The sequence below is a fragment of the Engystomops pustulosus genome, unplaced genomic scaffold (assembly GCF_040894005.1).
Source record: "Engystomops pustulosus unplaced genomic scaffold, aEngPut4.maternal MAT_SCAFFOLD_400, whole genome shotgun sequence".
Lineage (NCBI taxonomy): Eukaryota > Metazoa > Chordata > Amphibia > Anura > Leptodactylidae > Engystomops > Engystomops pustulosus.
The window spans coordinates 14007-32224 of NW_027285279.1; the positions used below are offsets into that span (position 1 = coordinate 14007).

At 58.2% G+C, this 18218-nt stretch overlaps 2 protein-coding genes across 4 annotated transcripts; one reads left to right on the plus strand and one right to left on the minus strand.

Moving 5' to 3' along the window:
- Positions 1–1293: 1293 nt before the first annotated feature.
- LOC140111160 (elongin-B-like) lies at positions 1294–5411 on the minus strand. 3 transcript variants are annotated; one of them, XM_072132337.1, is made up of 4 exons: positions 5256–5411; positions 2583–2717; positions 2405–2513; positions 1294–1696 (listed from the first exon to the last, which is right to left on the minus strand). In XM_072132337.1, the coding sequence occupies exons 1-4, from the start codon at positions 5256–5258 to the stop codon at positions 1584–1586; spliced, it is 360 nt and encodes a 119-aa protein (XP_071988438.1). In that variant the 5' UTR covers positions 5259–5411; the 3' UTR covers positions 1294–1583. The 3 variants fall into 3 exon arrangements, with proteins under 3 accessions (XP_071988438.1, XP_071988437.1, XP_071988436.1); XM_072132336.1 differs by lacking the exon at positions 5256–5411 and adding an exon at positions 5022–5161 and having other exon boundaries at positions 1294–1693; XM_072132335.1 differs by lacking the exon at positions 5256–5411 and adding an exon at positions 5022–5157.
- On the plus strand, positions 5402–17918 carry LOC140111159 (membrane-associated tyrosine- and threonine-specific cdc2-inhibitory kinase-like). Its single transcript, XM_072132334.1, has 8 exons — positions 5402–5546; positions 14445–14857; positions 15890–16386; positions 16460–16566; positions 16642–16814; positions 16917–17164; positions 17303–17395; positions 17523–17918. The coding sequence occupies exons 2-8, from the start codon at positions 14501–14503 to the stop codon at positions 17701–17703; spliced, it is 1656 nt and encodes a 551-aa protein (XP_071988435.1). The 5' UTR covers positions 5402–5546; positions 14445–14500; the 3' UTR covers positions 17704–17918.
- The last annotated feature ends 300 nt before the right edge of the window (positions 17919–18218 follow it).

The window sequence follows — 18218 nt, forward strand, 5'->3', positions numbered from 1 at the left end:
GCCGGGTGCTAGTCCACAGAGGATGGAGCTATCAGGAGCCGGGTGCTAGTCCACAGAGGATGGAGCTATCAGGAGCCAGGTGCTAGTCCACAGAGGATGGAGCTATCAGGAGCCAGGTGCTAGTCCACAGAGGATGGAGCTATCAGGAGCCGGGTGCTAGTCCACAGAGGATGGAGCTATCAGGAGCCGGGTGCTAGTCCACAGAGGATGGAGCTATCAGGAGCCAGGTCCCCTAGTCCCAGCAGTCTCATATGTACCAACCTTTTATGCAGCACTAGTCCTAGGAGGTGGATGGAGAAGGATGGAGCGTCGAGCAGACAGATGTAGTCCTAACAAAAGAATGGAGCCAGGTGCTAGTCCTCCGAGGATGGAGCTATCAGGAGCCAGGTGCTAGTCCTCAGAGGATGGAGCTATCAGGAGCCGGGTTATAATCCTTGGTGACATTTGGGGGTGACACCCTGGAATGGGGCATCACTTAGGGGCCAGGGCAGGGGATTGAGTTCAGAGTTTCAGACCTTTCTTCCTGATCCGTCAAGTTCTTCTTGTCCCTTTAGATGAAATCCTGTGTGACTGCATTATTGTGCACACCCAGACACCCTGGCACACACAGCGTGACACAACCTCCACACCCTGCGCACAGGGTAACCACTCCCTGCCACATGCCCCGACCTGTGCAGCTGCTGACACCCGGGAGGTGGAGGCGCATGACATCATGGAGTCACTGTCCTCCCACTACTCTTCTGCCCCACAGGTGAACTACAACTCCCAGGCTGTGGCCACATCATACTGTAACCCTGTACACTTCCAGTCCAACAGAACCAGGCACAGCTATGCTTCTCCATCTCCCTAACACCCCCCATACCAGCCCCTTATACACAAAGGGGCAGATTTACTTACCTGGTTCTGTCGCGATCCCACGTGCGTTGTCCAATAAGGTTTCAGGTCCGGCGCGATTCACTAAGGTCGAGGCCCTGGAGTTCACCTGCTTCTTCCCGGTGCATGCGAGTGCTGATCTTAAGACAAACGCGTTTTAAATTCCGCTGTTTGTCTGAATTCGTCGGGTTGTCTGACAGGCTGCCACCCCGATTTGCCACGTATGTTAATGGAAATAGTCGGTAAACCCAACAAAAATGCGTCCGATGGACCCTTAGTAAATGAGCCCCCCGCGCCCCCTCTCGACCCCCCCTTCCCCCCCACGCCCCCTCCCCCGGCACCGCGCCCCCTCCCTCCCCCTCCGCCTGCCCCGCTCCGGACCCCCCTGCAGGTGAAATAAGTAGCAGACCCAGAGGCGTCTGACAGGCAAACAAAATTTATTGTGTTTATAAAATAAAGTAGAACATAATCAATATCAGAGCGTCCCAAACCCCAAAACCAGGAAGTGTAGGGAGGGGTGCGGGTCACCGGGGGGTAAGGTGGGGCCCATGTGGGCTGAGATCTTGCAGAAGCCGATTCCCACGTCAAGGGGAGGACAGCAGTCACTGTACACAGAGGAGGAGGCTCCCCCAGGTAGCGAGGCCGAAGCTGCAGTGTAATTCCATGGGGTAAGGGGCGGGGCAATCACAGGGGGCGGGTCCTCCCAGCATTCACTGCACCGCCTGCTCATTGGCGCTGCCACTCGTCTCCTGGGGCTTCATGACATCTGGGAGCTCGGGGGGGCTGGAGAAGGGGTCCACCCGCAGGGGTTCAAAAGAGTCTACTACAAGACAGAAGAGTCAGGAGACGCTCACCCCAATCATTCCAACTAACCCCGCCCCCCAGACACTGCCCCCCACCCCTCACTCAGCAACCCCTGGATTACCACCCGCCCCAACCCCTCACTCAGCAACCCCTGGATTACCAACCACCACCTCCTCAACCGCCCCCCCTCACCCCCTGGCCCGCCCCCCTCCCCTCACTCAGCAACCCCTGGATTACCAACCCCCACCTCCTCAACCGCCCCCCCTCACCCGCCCCCCTCCCCTCACTCAGCAACCCCTGGATTACCACCCCCACCTCCTCACCCCCTTATTTAGCAACCCGTGCACTCGCCAGCCACCCTCCACAGCACTCAGCAACCCCTGGATAAAACCCCTCCCACCATACTGGCCCCCTCCTAATCCCATGGCACGCCCCCGCACTCAGCAATCCCCAGATTACCCCCTGCCATACTCTACCCCATACTGCTGCCCCCTCCTAACCCCCTGCCCCCCTCACTCAGCAACCCAGGCACCCACCCTCCACAGCACTAGTCAATCCCCAGATTACCCCCCCCCCCCCCCTCCTGACATACTCTACCCCATACTAAACCCCGCCCCCTCACTGGGTAACCCCTGGATCTCCACCCTCCAGCCTTCCTGCCACCATCTGACATACTACTGCCCCCCCACCCCCCGGCACCCACCCGTGCACTCTGCACCGTACTCACCCGAGCAGCGGAAGGCCAGTCCTACGGTGGCGGGGGCCTGGGGCCGCGCGTTCTGGCTGGTGAAGCCGCAGTCACCGAGGGTCTTGTTATCATCTAACATCTGGTCATCCTGGAAGAGAGAGGAAGGTGAGGGGCCGCCCGGGTGAGAAGGGGGCGATGTATGGGGCGAGGGTCTCACCTTGTACAGCCGCTGCTCCTCCGGGGGTCTCTTCAGGATCCCCTCCACAATCCTCTTCAGCTCATACACAGTCGTGCTCTCCTTGGCGTCTGTGAAGATGGTGGTTTTATGGCGGCGGATCATCAGAAACACGTCCTGGAAGAGGAGGAGGCGGCTCACAATCTACACGTACCGTACAGAGGACATTATAGAGCAGGACTATGCCAGGGACTAAACCAGGAACCAACAGCCCCCTCCCATCTGACATCACAAGCCACAGCCAGGAGGGGGGTCTTCCACCTACAGATCGGATCCCCCGTGCCGCTTACTGGGGGGATCCAATCCTCTCCTGTGCAGCCCCAAGGTCTGCCGAGTGCCCCAGGGCTGCCCCATGTTCTGCCTGCATGCGTCTGCCCCACCAGACTCTCCACTGCTCTACAATGAACTAGTATTATAGGGCAGAGCGGATTGGACTTCAACGGGCGCACAATGCCGGGGGCGCACAATGCCGGGGGCGCACAATGCCGGGAGCAGTAGCGGTAGTACACAATGCTGGGGGCGGTAGCGGTAGTACACAATGCTGGGGGCGGTAGCACACAATGCTGGGGGTAGTAGCGGTAGCACACAATGCTGGGGGCGGTAGCGGTAGTACACAATGCTGGGGGCGGTAGCACACAATGCTGGGGGTAGTAGCGGTAGTACACAATGCTGGGGGTAGTAGCGGTAGCACACAATGCTGGGGGCGGTAGCGGTAGCACACAATGCTGGGGGCGGTAGCACACAATGCTGGGGGCGGTAGCGGTAGCACACAATGCTGGGGGCAGTAGCGGTAGCACACAATGCTGGGGGCGGTAGCACACAATGCTGGGGGTAGTAGCGGTAGCACACAATGCTGGGGGCGGTAGCGGTAGTACACAATGCTGGGGGCGGTAGCACACAATGCTGGGGGCGGTAGCGGTAGTACACAATGCTGGGGGCGGTAGCGGTAGTACACAATGCTGGGGGCGGTAGCACACAATGCTGGGGGCGGTAGCGGTAGTACACAATGCTGGGGGCGGTAGCACACAATGCTGGGGGCGGTAGCGGTAGTACACAATGCTGGGGGCGGTAGTACACAATGCTGGGGGTAGTAGCGGTAGCACACAATGCTGGGGGCGGTAGCACACAATGCTGGGGGTAGTGGCGGTAGCACACAATGCTGGGGGTAGTAGCGGTAGCACACAATGCTGGGGGTAGTAGCGGTAGCACACAATGCTGGGGGTAGTAGCGGTAGCACACAATGCTGGGGGTAGTAGCGGTAGCACACAATGCTGGGGGTAGTAGCGGTAGCACACAATGCTGGGGGTAGTAGCGGTAGCACACAATGCTGGGGGTAGTAGCGGTAGCACACAATGCTGGGGGTAGTAGCGGTAGCACACAATGCTGGGGGTAGTAGCGGTAGCACACAATGCTGGGGGTAGTAGCGGTAGCACACAATGCTGGGGGTAGTAGCGGTAGCACACAATGCTGGGGGTAGTAGCGGTAGCACACAATGCTGGGGGTAGTAGCGGTAGCACACAATGCTGGGGGTAGTAGCGGTAGCACACAATGCTGGGGGTAGTAGCGGTAGCACACAATGCTGGGGGTAGTAGCGGTAGCACACAATGCTGGGGGTAGTAGCGGTAGTACACAATGTTGGGGGTAGTAGCGGTAGTACACAATGTTGGGGGCAGTAGCGGTAGTACACAATGCTGGGGGCAGTGGCGGTAGTACACAATGTTGGGGGTAGTGGCGGTAGTACACAATGTTGGGGGCAGTGGCGGTAGTACACAATGCTGGGGGCAGTGGCGGTAGTACACAATGCTGGGGGCAGTGGCGGTAGTACACAATGCTGGGGGCAGTGGCGGTAGTACACAATGCTGGGGGCAGTGGCACACAATGCTGGGGGCAGTAGCGGTAGTACACAATGCTGGGGGCAGTGGCGGTAGTACACAATGTTGGGGGTAGTAGCGGTAGTACACAATGTTGGGGGTAGTGGCGGTAGTACACAATGTTGGGGGCAGTAGCGGTAGTACACAATGCTGGGGGCAGTGGCGGTAGTACACAATGTTGGGGGTAGTAGCGGTAGTACACAATGTTGGGGGCAGTAGCGGTAGTACACAATGTTGGGGGTAGTGGCGGTAGTACACAATGCTGGGGGCGGTAGCGGTAGTACACAATGCTGGGGGCGGTAGCGGTAGTACACAATGCTGGGGGTGGTAGCGGTAGTACACAATGCTGGGGGTAGGTAGTAGCGGTAGTACACAATGCTGGGGGTAGTAGCGGTAGTACACAATGTTGGGGGCAGTAGCAGTAGTACACAATGCTGGGGGCAGTAGCGGTAGTACACAATGCTGGGGGCGGTAGCGGTAGTACACAATGCTGGGGCAGTAGCGGTAGTACACAATGTTGGGGGTAGTAGTACACACATATATCCATTACCCCCACCCTCTCGGCCGCCATCTTGGCATGGGATGAGCGGCCGTTACCAGGGAGCCCGGCCGCCATGTTGTGCGGGGGATGGGCGCCCCGGGATCTAGCACCGGAGGGCCGGAAGCTGTGTGCACCCGGTACCGGCCTCCGCCATGATGAGAAGGTCAGTCCGGGATGCTGCGGCCCGGGCCGCCCCTCACAGCCTGCGCTCCCTCCGCTGTGTGCGGCGCCGCTAGCACTCACCATCCCGCAGAGTCCGCCCGTCCGTCCGGGGAGGCTGAGAGCACACAAAGACACCGCGCTCCGAGGATCCTCTGACCTCCCTCCCAGCGTGCACCGCGCAGCCGCCGCTCACACCACGCACGCCATCTTGTGCGTGGCCACGCTGGGGGCGGGGCTACACTGCGGGGCGTGACGTCACACACGGCCGGATGAAACCTTCTGGCGCGAAAACAACGTCATCTGCAAAAGTCACGGAATAGAAGAGAGACCGAGGACCGGGAGACCCAGAGAGGCTCCACCACATAGACTGAGGTAATTACTACAGAGGAGGCTGGAGACAGTGTGAGAGGAGGCCGGGGGGAGACATAGAGAGGCTGCACCTCATACACTGAGGTAATTACTAGAGAGGAGGCTGGAGACAGTGTGAGGGGAGGCCGGGGGGGAGACATAGAGAGGCTGCACCTCATACACTGAGGTAATTACTAGAGAGGAGGCTGGAGACAGTGTGAGGGGAGGCCGGGGGGGGGGGGGAGACATAGAGAGGCTGCACCTCATACACTGAGGTAATTACTAGAGAGGAGGCTGGAGACAGTGTGAGAGGAGGCCGGGGGGAGACATAGAGAGGCTGCACCTCATACACTGAGGTAATTACTAGAGAGGAGGCTGGAGACAGTGTGAGGGGAGGCCGGGGGGGAGACATAGAGAGGCTGCACCTCATACACTGAGGTAATTACTAGAGAGGAGGCTGGAGACAGTGTGAGGGGAGGCCGGGGGGGGGGAGACATAGAGAGGCTGCACCTCATACACTGAGGTAATTACTAGAGAGGAGGCTGGAGACAGTGTGAGGGGAGGCCGGGGGGAGACATAGAGAGGCTGCACCTGGAGACAGTGTGAGGGGAGGCCGGGGGGGGGACATAGAGAGGCTGCACCTCATACACTGAGGTAATTACTAGAGAGGAGGCTGGAGACAGCTGCACCTCATACACTGAGGAATTACTAGAGAGGAGGCTGGAGACAGTGTGAGGGGAGGCCGGGGGAGACATAGAGAGGCTGCACCTCATACACTGAGGTAATTACTAGAGAGGAGGCTGGAGACAGTGTGAGGGGAGGCCGGGGGGAGACATAGAGAGGCTGCTCCTCATACACTGAGGTAATTACTAGAGAGGAGGCTGGAGACAGTGTGAGGGGAGGCCGGGGGGAGACATAGAGAGGCTGCACCTCATACACTGAGGTAATTACTAGAGAGGAGGCTGGAGACAGTGTGAGGGGAGGCCGGGGGGGAGACATAGAGAGGCTGCACCTCATACACTGAGGTAATGAAGGGAGGCCGGGGGAGACATAGAGAGGCTTCACCCCTCATACACTGAGGTAATTACTAGAGAGGAGGCTGAGAGATCACTCACGTGTGATATTGAGGGGAGGCCGGGGGGAGACATAGAGAGGCTGCACCTCATACACTGAGGTAATTACTAGAGAGGAGGCTGGAGACAGTGTGAGGGGAGGCCGGGGGAGACATAGAGAGGCTGCACCTCATACACTGAGGTAATTACTAGAGAGGAGGCTGGAGACAGTGTGAGGGAGGCCGGGGGGGAGACATAGAGAGGCTGCACCTCATACACTGAGGTAATTACTAGAGAGGAGGCTGGAGACAGTGTGAGGGGAGGCCGGGGGGAGACATAGAGAGGCTGCACCTCATACACTGAGGTAATTACTAGAGAGGAGGCTGGAGACAGTGTGAGGGGAGGCCGGGGGGAGACATAGAGAGGCTGCACCTCATACACTGAGGTAATTACTAGAGAGGAGGCTGGAGACAGTGTGAGGGGAGGCCGGGGGGGAGACATAGAGAGGCTGCACCTCATACACTGAGGTAATTACTAGAGAGGAGGCTGGAGACAGTGTGAGGGGAGGCCGGGGGGAGACATAGAGAGGCTGCACCTCATACACTGAGGTAATTACTAGAGAGGAGGCTGGAGACAGTGTGAGGGGAGGCCGGGGGGGGGAGACATAGAGAGGCTGCACCTCATACACTGAGGTAATTACTAGAGAGGAGGCTGGAGACAGTGTGAGGGGAGGCCGGGGGGGAGACATAGAGAGGCTGCACCTCATACACTGAGGTAATTACTAGAGAGGAGGCTGGAGACAGTGTGAGGGGAGGCCGGGGGGGGGAGACATAGAGAGGCTGCACCTCATACACTGAGGTAATTACTAGAGAGGAGGCTGGAGACAGTGTGAGGGGAGGCCGGGGGGGGGAGACATAGAGAGGCTGCACCTCATACACTGAGGTAATTACTAGAGAGGAGGCTGGAGACAGTGTGAGGGGAGGCCGGGGGGGAGACATAGAGAGGCTGCACCTCATACACTGAGGTAATTACTAGAGAGGAGGCTGGAGACAGTGTGAGGGGAGGCCGGGGGGGGGAGACATAGAGAGGCTGCTCCTCATACACGGAGGTAATTACTAGAGAGGAGGCTGGAGACAGTGTGAGGGGAGGCCGGGGGAGACATAGAGAGGCTGCACCTCATACACTGAGGTAATTACTAGAGAGGAGGCTGGAGACAGTGTGAGGGGAGGCCGGGCGAGACATAGAGAGGCTGCACCTCATACACTGAGGTAATTACTAGAGAGGAGGCTGGAGACAGTGTGAGGGGAGGTCGGGGGGGAGACATAGAGAGGCTGCTCCTCATACACTGAGGTAATTACTAGAGAGGAGGCTGGAGACAGTGTGAGGGGAGGCCGGGGGGGGGGAGACATAGAGAGGCTGCACCTCATACACTGAGGTAATTACTAGAGAGGAGGCTGGAGACAGTGTGAGGGAGGCCGGGGGGGGGGGGAGACATAGAGAGGCTGCACCTCATACACTGAGGTCATTACTAGAGAGGAGGCTGGAGACAGTGTGAGGGGAGGCCGGGGGGAGACATAGAGAGGCTGCACCTCATACACTGAGGTAATTACTAGAGAGGAGGCTGGAGACAGTGTGAGGGGAGGCCGGGGGGGAGACATAGAGAGGCTGCACCTCATACACTGAGGTAATTACTAGAGAGGAGGCTGGAGACAGTGTGAGGGGAGGCCGGGGGGGAGACATAGAGAGGCTGCACCTCATACACTGAGGTAATTACTAGAGAGGAGGCTGGAGACAGTGTGAGGGGAGGCCGGGGGGGAGACATAGAGAGGCTGCACCACATACACTGAGGTAATTACTAGAGAGGAGGCTGGAGACAGTGTGAGGGGAGGCCGGGGGGAGACATAGAGAGGCTGCACCTCATACACTGAGGTAATTACTAGAGAGGAGGCTGGAGACAGTGTGAGGGGAGGCCGGGGGGGGGAGACATAGAGAGGCTGCACCTCATACACTGAGGTAATTACTAGAGAGGAGGCTGGAGACAGTGTGAGGGGAGGCCGGGGGGAGACATAGAGAGGCTGCACCTCATACACTGAGGTAATTACTAGAGAGGAGGCTGGAGACAGTGTGAGGGGAGGCCGGGGGGGAGACATAGAGAGGCTGCACCTCATACACTGAGGTAATTACTAGAGAGGAGGCTGGAGACAGTGTGAGGGGAGGCCGGGGGGAGACATAGAGAGGCTGCACCTCATACACTGAGGTAATTACTAGAGAGGAGGCTGGAGACAGTGTGAGGGGAGGCCGGGGGAGACATAGAGAGGCTGCACCTCATACACTGAGGTAATTACTAGAGAGGAGGCTGGAGACAGTGTGAGGGGAGGCCGGGCGAGACATAGAGAGGCTGCACCTCATACACTGAGGTAATTACTAGAGAGGAGGCTGGAGACAGTGTGAGGGGAGGCCGGGGGAGACATAGAGAGGCTGCACCTCATACACTGAGGTAATTACTAGAGAGGAGGCTGGAGACAGTGTGAGGGGAGGCCGGGGGAGACATAGAGAGGCTGCTCCTCATACACTGAGGTAATTACTAGAGAGGAGGCTGGAGACAGTGTGAGGGGAGGCCGGGGGGAGACATAGAGAGGCTGCACCTCATACACTGAGGTAATTACTAGAGAGGAGGCTGGAGACAGTGTGAGGGGAGGCCGGGGGGAGACATAGAGAGGCTGCACCTCATACACTGAGGTAATTACTAGAGAGGAGGCTGGAGACAGTGTGAGGGGAGGCCGGGGGGAGACATAGAGAGGCTGCACCTCATACACTGAGGTAATTACTAGAGAGGAGGCTGGAGACAGTGTGAGGGGAGGCCGGGGGGGAGACATAGAGAGGCTGCACCTCATACACTGAGGTAATTACTAGAGAGGAGGCTGGAGACAGTGTGAGGGGAGGCCGGGGGAGACATAGAGAGGCTGCACCTCATACACTGAGGTAATTACTAGAGAGGAGGCTGGAGACAGTGTGAGGGGAGGCCGGGGGGGAGACATAGAGAGGCTGCTCCGCATACACTGAGGTAATTACTAGAGAGGAGGCTGGAGACAGTGTGAGGGGAGGCCGGGGGGGAGACATAGAGAGGCTGCACCTCATACACTGAGGTAATTACTAGAGAGGAGGCTGGAGACAGTGTGAGGGGAGGCCGGGGGGGAGACATAGAGAGGCTGCTCCTCATACACTGAGGTAATTACTAGAGAGGAGGCTGGAGACAGTGTGAGGGGAGGCCGGGGGGAGACATAGAGAGGCTGCACCTCATACACTGAGGTAATTACTAGAGAGGAGGCTGGAGACAGTGTGAGGGGAGGCCGGGGGGGAGACATAGAGAGGCTGCACCTCATACACTGAGGTAATTACTAGAGAGGAGGCTGGAGACAGTGTGAGGGGAGGCCGGGGGGGGGGGGACATAGAGAGGCTGCACCTCATACACTGAGGTAATTACTAGAGAGGAGGCTGGAGACAGTGTGAGGGGAGGCCGGGGGGAGACATAGAGAGGCTGCACCTCATACACTGAGGTAATTACTAGAGAGGAGGCTGGAGACAGTGTGAGGGGAGGCTGGGGGAGACATAGAGAGGCTGCACCTCATACACTGAGGTAATTACTAGAGAGGAGGCTGGAGACAGTGTGAGGGGAGGCCGGGGGGAGACATAGAGAGGCTGCACCTCATACACTGAGGTAATTACTAGAGAGGAGGCTGGAGACAGTGTGAGGGGAGGCCGGGGGGGGGAGACATAGAGAGGCTGCACCTCATACACTGAGGTAATTACTAGAGAGGAGGCTGGAGACAGTGTGAGGGGAGGCCGGGGGGGGGGAGACATAGAGAGGCTGCACCTCATACACTGAGGTAATTACTAGAGAGGAGGCTGGAGACAGTGTGAGGGGAGGCCGGGGGGAGACATAGAGAGGCTGCACCTCATACACTGAGGTAATTACTAGAGAGGAGGCTGGAGACAGTGTGAGGGGAGGCCGGGGGGGAGACATAGAGAGGCTGCTCCTCATACACTGAGGTAATTACTAGAGAGGAGGCTGGAGACAGTGTGAGGGGAGGCCGGGGGGGGGAGACATAGAGAGGCTGCACCTCATACACTGAGGTAATTACTAGAGAGGAGGCTGGAGACAGTGTGAGGGGAGGCCGGGGGGGAGACATAGAGAGGCTGCACCTCATACACTGAGGTAATTACTAGAGAGGAGGCTGGAGACAGTGTGAGGGGAGGCCGGGGGGAGACATAGAGAGGCTGCACCTCATACACTGAGGTAATTACTAGAGAGGAGGCTGGAGACAGTGTGAGGGGAGGCCGGGGGGGAGACATAGAGAGGCTGCACCTCATACACTGAGGTAATTACTAGAGAGGAGGCTGGAGACAGTGTGAGGGGAGGCCGGGGGGGAGACATAGAGAGGCTGCACCTCATACACTGAGGTAATTACTAGAGAGGAGGCTGGAGACAGTGTGAGGGGAGGCCGGGGGGGAGACATAGAGAGGCTGCTCCTCATACACTGAGGTAATTACTAGAGAGGAGGCTGGAGACAGTGTGAGGGGAGGCCGGGGGGGGGGGAGACATAGAGAGGCTGCACCTCATACACTGAGGTAATTACTAGAGAGGAGGCTGGAGACAGTGTGAGGGGAGGCCGGGGGGGAGACATAGAGAGGCTGCACCTCATACACTGAGGTAATTACTAGAGAGGAGGCTGGAGACAGTGTGAGGGGAGGCCGGGGGGGAGACATAGAGAGGCTGCACCTCATACACTGAGGTAATTACTAGAGAGGAGGCTGGAGACAGTGTGAGGGGAGGCCGGGGGGAGACATAGAGAGGCTGCACCACATACACTGAGGTAATTACTAGAGAGGAGGCTGGAGACAGTGTGAGGGGAGGCCGGGGGGAGACATAGAGAGGCTGCACCTCATACACTGAGGTAATTACTAGAGAGGAGGCTGGAGACAGTGTGAGGGGAGGCCGGGGGGGAGACATAGAGAGGCTGCACCACATACACTGAGGTAATTACTAGAGAGGAGGCTGGAGACAGTGTGAGGGGAGGCCGGGGGGAGACATAGAGAGGCTGCACCACATACACTGAGGTAATTACTAGAGAGGAGGCTGGAGACAGTGTGAGGGGAGGCCGGGGGGAGACATAGAGAGGCTGCTCCTCATACACTGAGGTAATTACTAGAGAGGAGGCTGGAGACAGTGTGAGGGGAGGCCGGGGGGAGACATAGAGAGGCTGCACCTCATACACTGAGGTAATTACTAGAGAGGAGGCTGGAGACAGTGTGAGGGGAGGCCGGGGGAGACATAGAGAGGCTCCACCACATAGACTGAGGTAATTACTAGAGAGGAGGCTGGAGACAGTGTGAGGGGAGGCCGGGGGGAGACATAGAGAGGCTGCACCTCATACACTGAGGTAATTACTAGAGAGGAGGCTGGAGACAGTGTGAGGGGAGGCCGGGGGAGACATAGAGAGGCTGCACCACATACACTGAGGTAATTACTAGAGAGGAGGCTGGAGACAGTGTGAGGGGAGGCCGGGGGGGGGGAGACATAGAGAGGCTGCACCTCATACACTGAGGTAATTACTAGAGAGGAGGCTGGAGACAGTGTGAGGGGAGGCCGGGGGGAGACATAGAGAGGCTGCACCTCATACACTGAGGTAATTACTAGAGAGGAGGCTGGAGACAGTGTGAGGGGAGGCCGGGGGGGGAGACATAGAGAGGCTGCACCTCATACACTGAGGTAATTACTAGAGAGGAGGCTGGAGACAGTGTGAGGGGAGGCCGGGGGGAGACATAGAGAGGCTGCACCTCATACACTGAGGTAATTACTAGAGAGGAGGCTGGAGACAGTGTGAGGGGAGGCCGGGGGGGGGGAGACATAGAGAGGCTGCACCTCATACACTGAGGTAATTACTAGAGAGGAGGCTGGAGACAGTGTGAGGGGAGGCCGGGGGGGGGGGAGACATAGAGAGGCTGCACCTCATACACTGAGGTAATTACTAGAGAGGAGGCTGGAGACGGTGTGAGGGGAGGCCGGGGGGAGACATAGAGAGGCTGCACCTCATACACTGAGGTAATTACTAGAGAGGAGGCTGGAGACAGTGTGAGGGGAGGCCGGGGGGGAGACATAGAGAGGCTGCACCTCATACACTGAGGTAATTACTAGAGAGGAGGCTGGAGACAGTGTGAGGGGAGGCCGGGGGGGGGAGACATAGAGAGGCTGCACCTCATACACTGAGGTAATTACTAGAGAGGAGGCTGGAGACAGTGTGAGGGGAGGCCGGGGGAGACATAGAGAGGCTGCACCTCATACACTGAGGTAATTACTAGAGAGGAGGCTGGAGACAGTGTGAGGGGAGGCCGGGGGAGACATAGAGAGGCTGCTCCTCATACACTGAGGTAATTACTAGAGAGGAGGCTGGAGACAGTGTGAGGGGAGGCCGGGGGGGAGACATAGAGAGGCTGCACCTCATACACTGAGGTAATTACTAGAGAGGAGGCTGGAGACAGTGTGAGGGGAGGCCGGGGGGGAGACATAGAGAGGCTGCACCTCATACACTGAGGTAATTACTAGAGAGGAGGCTGGAGACAGTGTGAGGGGAGGCCGGGGGGGGGGGGGGACATAGAGAGGCTGCACCTCATACACTGAGGTAATTACTAGAGAGGAGGCTGGAGACAGTGTGAGGGGAGGCCGGGGGGAGACATAGAGAGGCTGCACCTCATACACTGAGGTAATTACTAGAGAGGAGGCTGGAGACAGTGTGAGGGGAGGCCGGGGGAGACATAGAGAGGCTGCACCTCATACACTGAGGTAATTACTAGAGAGGAGGCTGGAGACAGTGTGAGGGGAGGCCGGGGGAGACATAGAGAGGCTGCACCTCATACACTGAGGTAATTACTAGAGAGGAGGCTGGAGACAGTGTGAGGGGAGGCCGGGGGGGAGACATAGAGAGGCTGCACCTCATACACTGAGGTAATTACTAGAGAGGAGGCTGGAGACAGTGTGAGGGGAAGCCGGGGGAGACATAGAGAGGCTGCACCTCATACACTGAGGTAATTACTAGAGAGGAGGCTGGAGACAGTGTGAGGGGAGGCCGGGGGGAGACATAGAGAGGCTGCACCTCATACACTGAGGTAATTACTAGAGAGGAGGCTGGAGACAGTGTGAGGGGAGGCTGGGGGGAGACATAGAGAGGCTGCACCTCATACACTGAGGTAATTACTAGAGAGGAGGCTGGAGACAGTGTGAGGGGAGGCCGGGGGAGACATAGAGAGGCTGCACCTCATACACTGAGGTAATTACTAGAGAGGAGGCTGGAGACAGTGTGAGGGGAGGCCGGGGGGAGACATAGAGAGGCTGCACCTCATACACTGAGGTAATTACTAGAGAGGAGGCTGGAGACGGTGTGAGGGGAGGCCGGGGGGAGACATAGAGAGGCTGCTCCTCATACACTGAGGTAATTACTAGAGAGGAGGCTGGAGACAGTGTGAGGGGAGGCCGGGGGGGGGGAGACATAGAGAGGCTGCACCTCATACACTGAGGTAATTACTAGAGAGGAGGCTGGAGACAGTGTGAGGGGAGGCCGGGGGGAGACATAGAGAGGCTGCACCTCATACACTGAGGTAATTACTAGAGAGGAGGCTGGAGACAGTGTGAGGGGAGGCCGGGGGAGACATAGAGAGGCTGCTCCTCATACACTGAGGTAATTACTAGAGAGGAGGCTGGAGACAGTGTGAGGGGAGGCCGGGGGGAGACATAGAGAGGCTGCACCTCATAGGGTGGTAGTCGGGTGGGGGAGTGCTGTGGTTGTGCCTCATCTCCTGTCTCTCCTCATTGCAGACCCCTGCCCCTCGGTGGTCTCGCGGTGGTCTCGCGGCGGCTGGCTTCGGGGGGCCATGCCAGTGCCAGACGATGAGATGTCTCAGGTTCTGATGACCCGCACTCCTATCCCGGTGCCCACACATTTTAGCCAAGCGGAGCAGAGCTTTTCCCATAAGAAGAGGGGCCGGGCTCTCTGCTATTCCCTTCCCCCGCGGCCCCCCGTGAAGAATATCCCCCTAGTCAGCCGCATCTTTCCCAATAAGCAGCGTTCCTGGAGCCAGCCCCGCCCCCAGAGCGTGTCTTTCCAAAGCCCCCAACACAAGCAACCAATCAGCCGCCTGTATGACCACAGCAAGGAGGAGACCTTTTATAAGCAGTGCTTCCAGACCCTCTGCAAGCTGGGGAGGGGGTCTTTTGGGGAAGTATACAAGGTGGGTATGTTATACGGCAGGTGCAGGGGGGGAGCCCGGGGATAGATGGCAGGTGCAGGGGAGGGGGAGCCCGGGGATAGATGGCAGGTGCAGGGGAGGGGGAGCCCGGGGATAGATGGCAGGTGCAGGGGGGGAGGAGCCCGGGGGTAGATGGCAGGGGGGGAGGAGCCCGGGGATAGATGGCAGGGGGGGAGGAGCCCGGGGATAGATGGCAGGGGGGGAGGAGCCCGGGGATAGATGGCAGGGGGGGAGGAGCCCGGGGATAGATGGCAGGTGCAGGGGGGGAGGAGCCCGGGGGTAGATGGCAGGTGCAGGGGGGGAGGAGCCCAGGGGTAGATGGCAGGTGCAGGGGGGGAGGAGCCCAGGGGTAGATGGCAGGTGCAGGGGGGGAGGAGCCCGGGGGTAGATGGCAGGTGCAGGCGGAGGGGGAGCCCGGGGATAGATGGCAGGGGGAGGGGGAGCCCGGGGATAGATGGCAGGGGGAGGGGGAGCCCGGGGATAGATGGCAGGTGCAGGCGGGGAGCCCGGGGATAGATGGCAGGGGGAGGGGGAGCCCGGGGATAGATGGCAGGTGCAGGGGGAGGGGGAGCCCGGGGGATAGATGGCAGGTGCAGGGGGAGGGGGAGCCCGGGGGATAGATGGCAGGGGGAGGGGGAGCCCGGGGGATAGATGGCAGGGGGAGGGGGAGCCCGGGGGATAGATGGCAGGTGCAGGGGGAGGGGGAGCCCGGGGGATAGATGGCAGGTGCAGGGGGAGGGGGAGCCCGGGGGATAGATGGCAGGTGCAGGGGGGGAGGAGCCCGGGGGATAGATGGCAGGTGCAGGGTGGGGGGAGCCCGGGGATAGATGGCAGGTGCAGGGGGGGAGGAGCCCGGGGGGATAGATGGCAGGTGCAGGGGGGGAGGAGCCCGGGGGATTGTTTGTTGGATTGGTTATGTTGTTATGACGGATGTTCAGATCACTATTTAGATGACTATTTCGGGCATTGGACCTGTTCCTGTTTAGGTGACTGCAGGGGTTTCTGTGTTTCTAGGTCCGGAGTCGTGAGGATGGCTGTGTGTACGCGGTGAAGCGATCCGTGTCCCCATTCCGAGGTGAATCTGACCGGCTCCGCAAGCTGCAGGAGGTGAGGAAACATGAGCGTGTTGGGGAGCACCCTAATTGCCTGCGTCTGGTGCGGGCCTGGGAGGAGAAGCGGGTGCTGTACCTGCAGACAGAGCTGTGCTCCAGCAGCCTGCAGCAGTACTCAGAGGAACGGGGCGAACCTCTGCCCGCACAAGAAGTATGGAGTATAACCTGCGACCTCCTCCGCGGCCTCAAACATCTCCATGACCGCAACCTGCTACACCTGGACATCAAGCCGGCTAATGTGTTCATTTCCTACACGGGGGTCTACAAGCTGGGGGACTTTGGACTTGTGGTGGAGCTGGATGGGGCTGAAGGCAGTGCAGAGGCCCAGGAGGGAGACCCTCGCTATATGGCCCCTGAGTTGCTGGATGGAGTGTTCACCAAGGCCGCGGATGTGTTCAGGTGAGAGCGCATTATATATATAATATAGGCAGCGCCTCTGCGGCCAGTCCTTACGGCTCGCTTTATGTTGCAGTCTGGGAATGACTCTGCTAGAAGTGGCTTGTAACATGGAGCTACCCAAGGGAGGGGAAGGCTGGCAGCAGCTGCGGCAGGGTCATCTCCCTACAGAGTTCACGTCAGGTAGGTGTCCTGTGCGGTATGTCCTCGGCCCCTCTTGGGTGTCTCGTGTGCTTGATTTTCATTCTTTATATTTAGAATTGCCTCCAGATTTCCTGAAAGTTCTGTCGGGGATGCTGGAGCCAGATTATCGCTGCCGGGCTAATGTGGACTGGCTGCTGTCTCTTCCCGCTATCCAGAGAGCGCAGAGGTGGAGGAGGGTGACCCTGACCACCAGGGGGATTGTAACTAAGATACTCTACATATTCCAGGTAAGGGCTGGTTCTGCCTCTAGCAGTGGTCAGTGGGTCACAGAGGAGGGCATGGACCTCTGGCCCCTTGTGTGTATCGGTGACTGATCTTCTTTCTCTTAGTGTCTCCTATGGTTTATGACCATAATGTTCTGTGCTTTGAGGCGTCCAGTGCTGCGGCTTCTAGGTCGTAAGTCAGTTTCTGCTCCCAACTCTCCACCTTCTTCTCCGTTCCAAAACTGTGTCTTGGAAAGCAGCTTCTCTAGTGACTGGGAGGAAGAAAGTCTTGGGGACGATGTCTTTGAGGTGCCCCCAAGTCCTCTGGGCTACACCAGGAATATTACCTTCCGTGGACAGGAGTTTCCCCTCAGGTAAGTGTTCAGGAGTGCAGTGTTGCTGCTGTGTATATGAGAGCACTCCATTGCTGCGCGTGCTCTCAGCCGACACTGTAACCTATTGTAGTAGATGTTATGGTGGTCTTTATGACTGATCTTTCTTGTATTTTGAAGTATCAGGCATTCTCCAGACCTGCTGTCTCGGCCATCTCTGGGCAGCACGTCCACCCCCCGCAATCTGTCACCTGACTGCAATCTGCGGCAGAGGTAAGTTTGTCTCCGGTGCATAGACAGTTGTATTTTTATGTCTGGCCACGTGGCTTGTGTTATAGGCACATCCTCTGTGCTCCGTGTCTTCGTATCTTCTCTTTCATGGTTTTGGGTGTTCCTGCAGGTCAGTTCTGCCGCTGACTCCAAATGTGAGCCGGATCAGCCAGGACTCCCCGTGCAGTGTGAAGTCTGGGATCCTGGACAGCAGCAGCAGCTCCTCGGGGTTTGTGGATGCAGAGGCTCCTCGCTCATCATTTCTACCTCGGAATCTCCTGACTATGTTTGATGAGGCATCCGAGCAGTAGTCTCTGGGTGCGTCCTGCTGCCGTCTCTGTGAGATGAACTGTACAGAACATACAGGCCTTGGGTGCAGAGGCCAATGAGGGGTGATCCGCCACCCATGGTCAGTGCATAGTGCGATGCTGAGACCCTGCGTGGGGAAGCTCCTGTGCTGAGGAAGATGAACCATGGTGGAGGATTATACAGATACATGGGATGCAAATAAAGATCTTTCCAATCACTTTTCTTGTTTCCTGATATCAGACTGTTTCTTCAGTGTATTCCTGACTATCTGCACTCTTGTATGAAGGCTAAACCTGTGTATATTCACGTCCACTCTGCCAGGGGCCCCATAGCAGACTTCCAAGTGCAGCCCCCCTTCCCTCTTAAAAAGATATACGTACCGTAGCATGGTGGGCAAGGGCAGCGCACGGCGAGAGGAGGAGGTGAGCGCAGCTCACCGTAGGAACATGGACAGGTCCTATCTCGTTCCAGGGTACGGTGCCGCACGTGTGCTGCACCATACCGCTCCCGTAGGGCG

Excerpts from the sequence above, each read along its gene's own strand:
- LOC140111160 (XM_072132335.1), bottom strand. The coding sequence starts at position 5,087 with ATGGCGGCCGGGCTCCCTGGTAACGGCCGCTCATCCCATGCCAAGATG. Across the intron at positions 2,718-5,021 it reads TGGCGGCCGAGAGGGTGGGG|GACGTGTTTCTGATGATCCG; the intron begins GTAATGGATATA and ends CTCCTCTTCCAG. Across the intron at positions 1,697-2,404 it reads ACTGGCCTTCCGCTGCTCGG|TAGACTCTTTTGAACCCCTG; the intron begins GTGAGTACGGTG and ends TCTGTCTTGTAG.
- LOC140111159 (XM_072132334.1), top strand. The coding sequence starts at position 14,501 with ATGCCAGTGCCAGACGATGAGATGTCTCAGGTTCTGATGACCCGCACT. Across the intron at positions 16,387-16,459 it reads AAGGCCGCGGATGTGTTCAG|TCTGGGAATGACTCTGCTAG; the intron begins GTGAGAGCGCAT and ends TTTATGTTGCAG. Across the intron at positions 16,815-16,916 it reads AGATACTCTACATATTCCAG|TGTCTCCTATGGTTTATGAC; the intron begins GTAAGGGCTGGT and ends TCTTTCTCTTAG.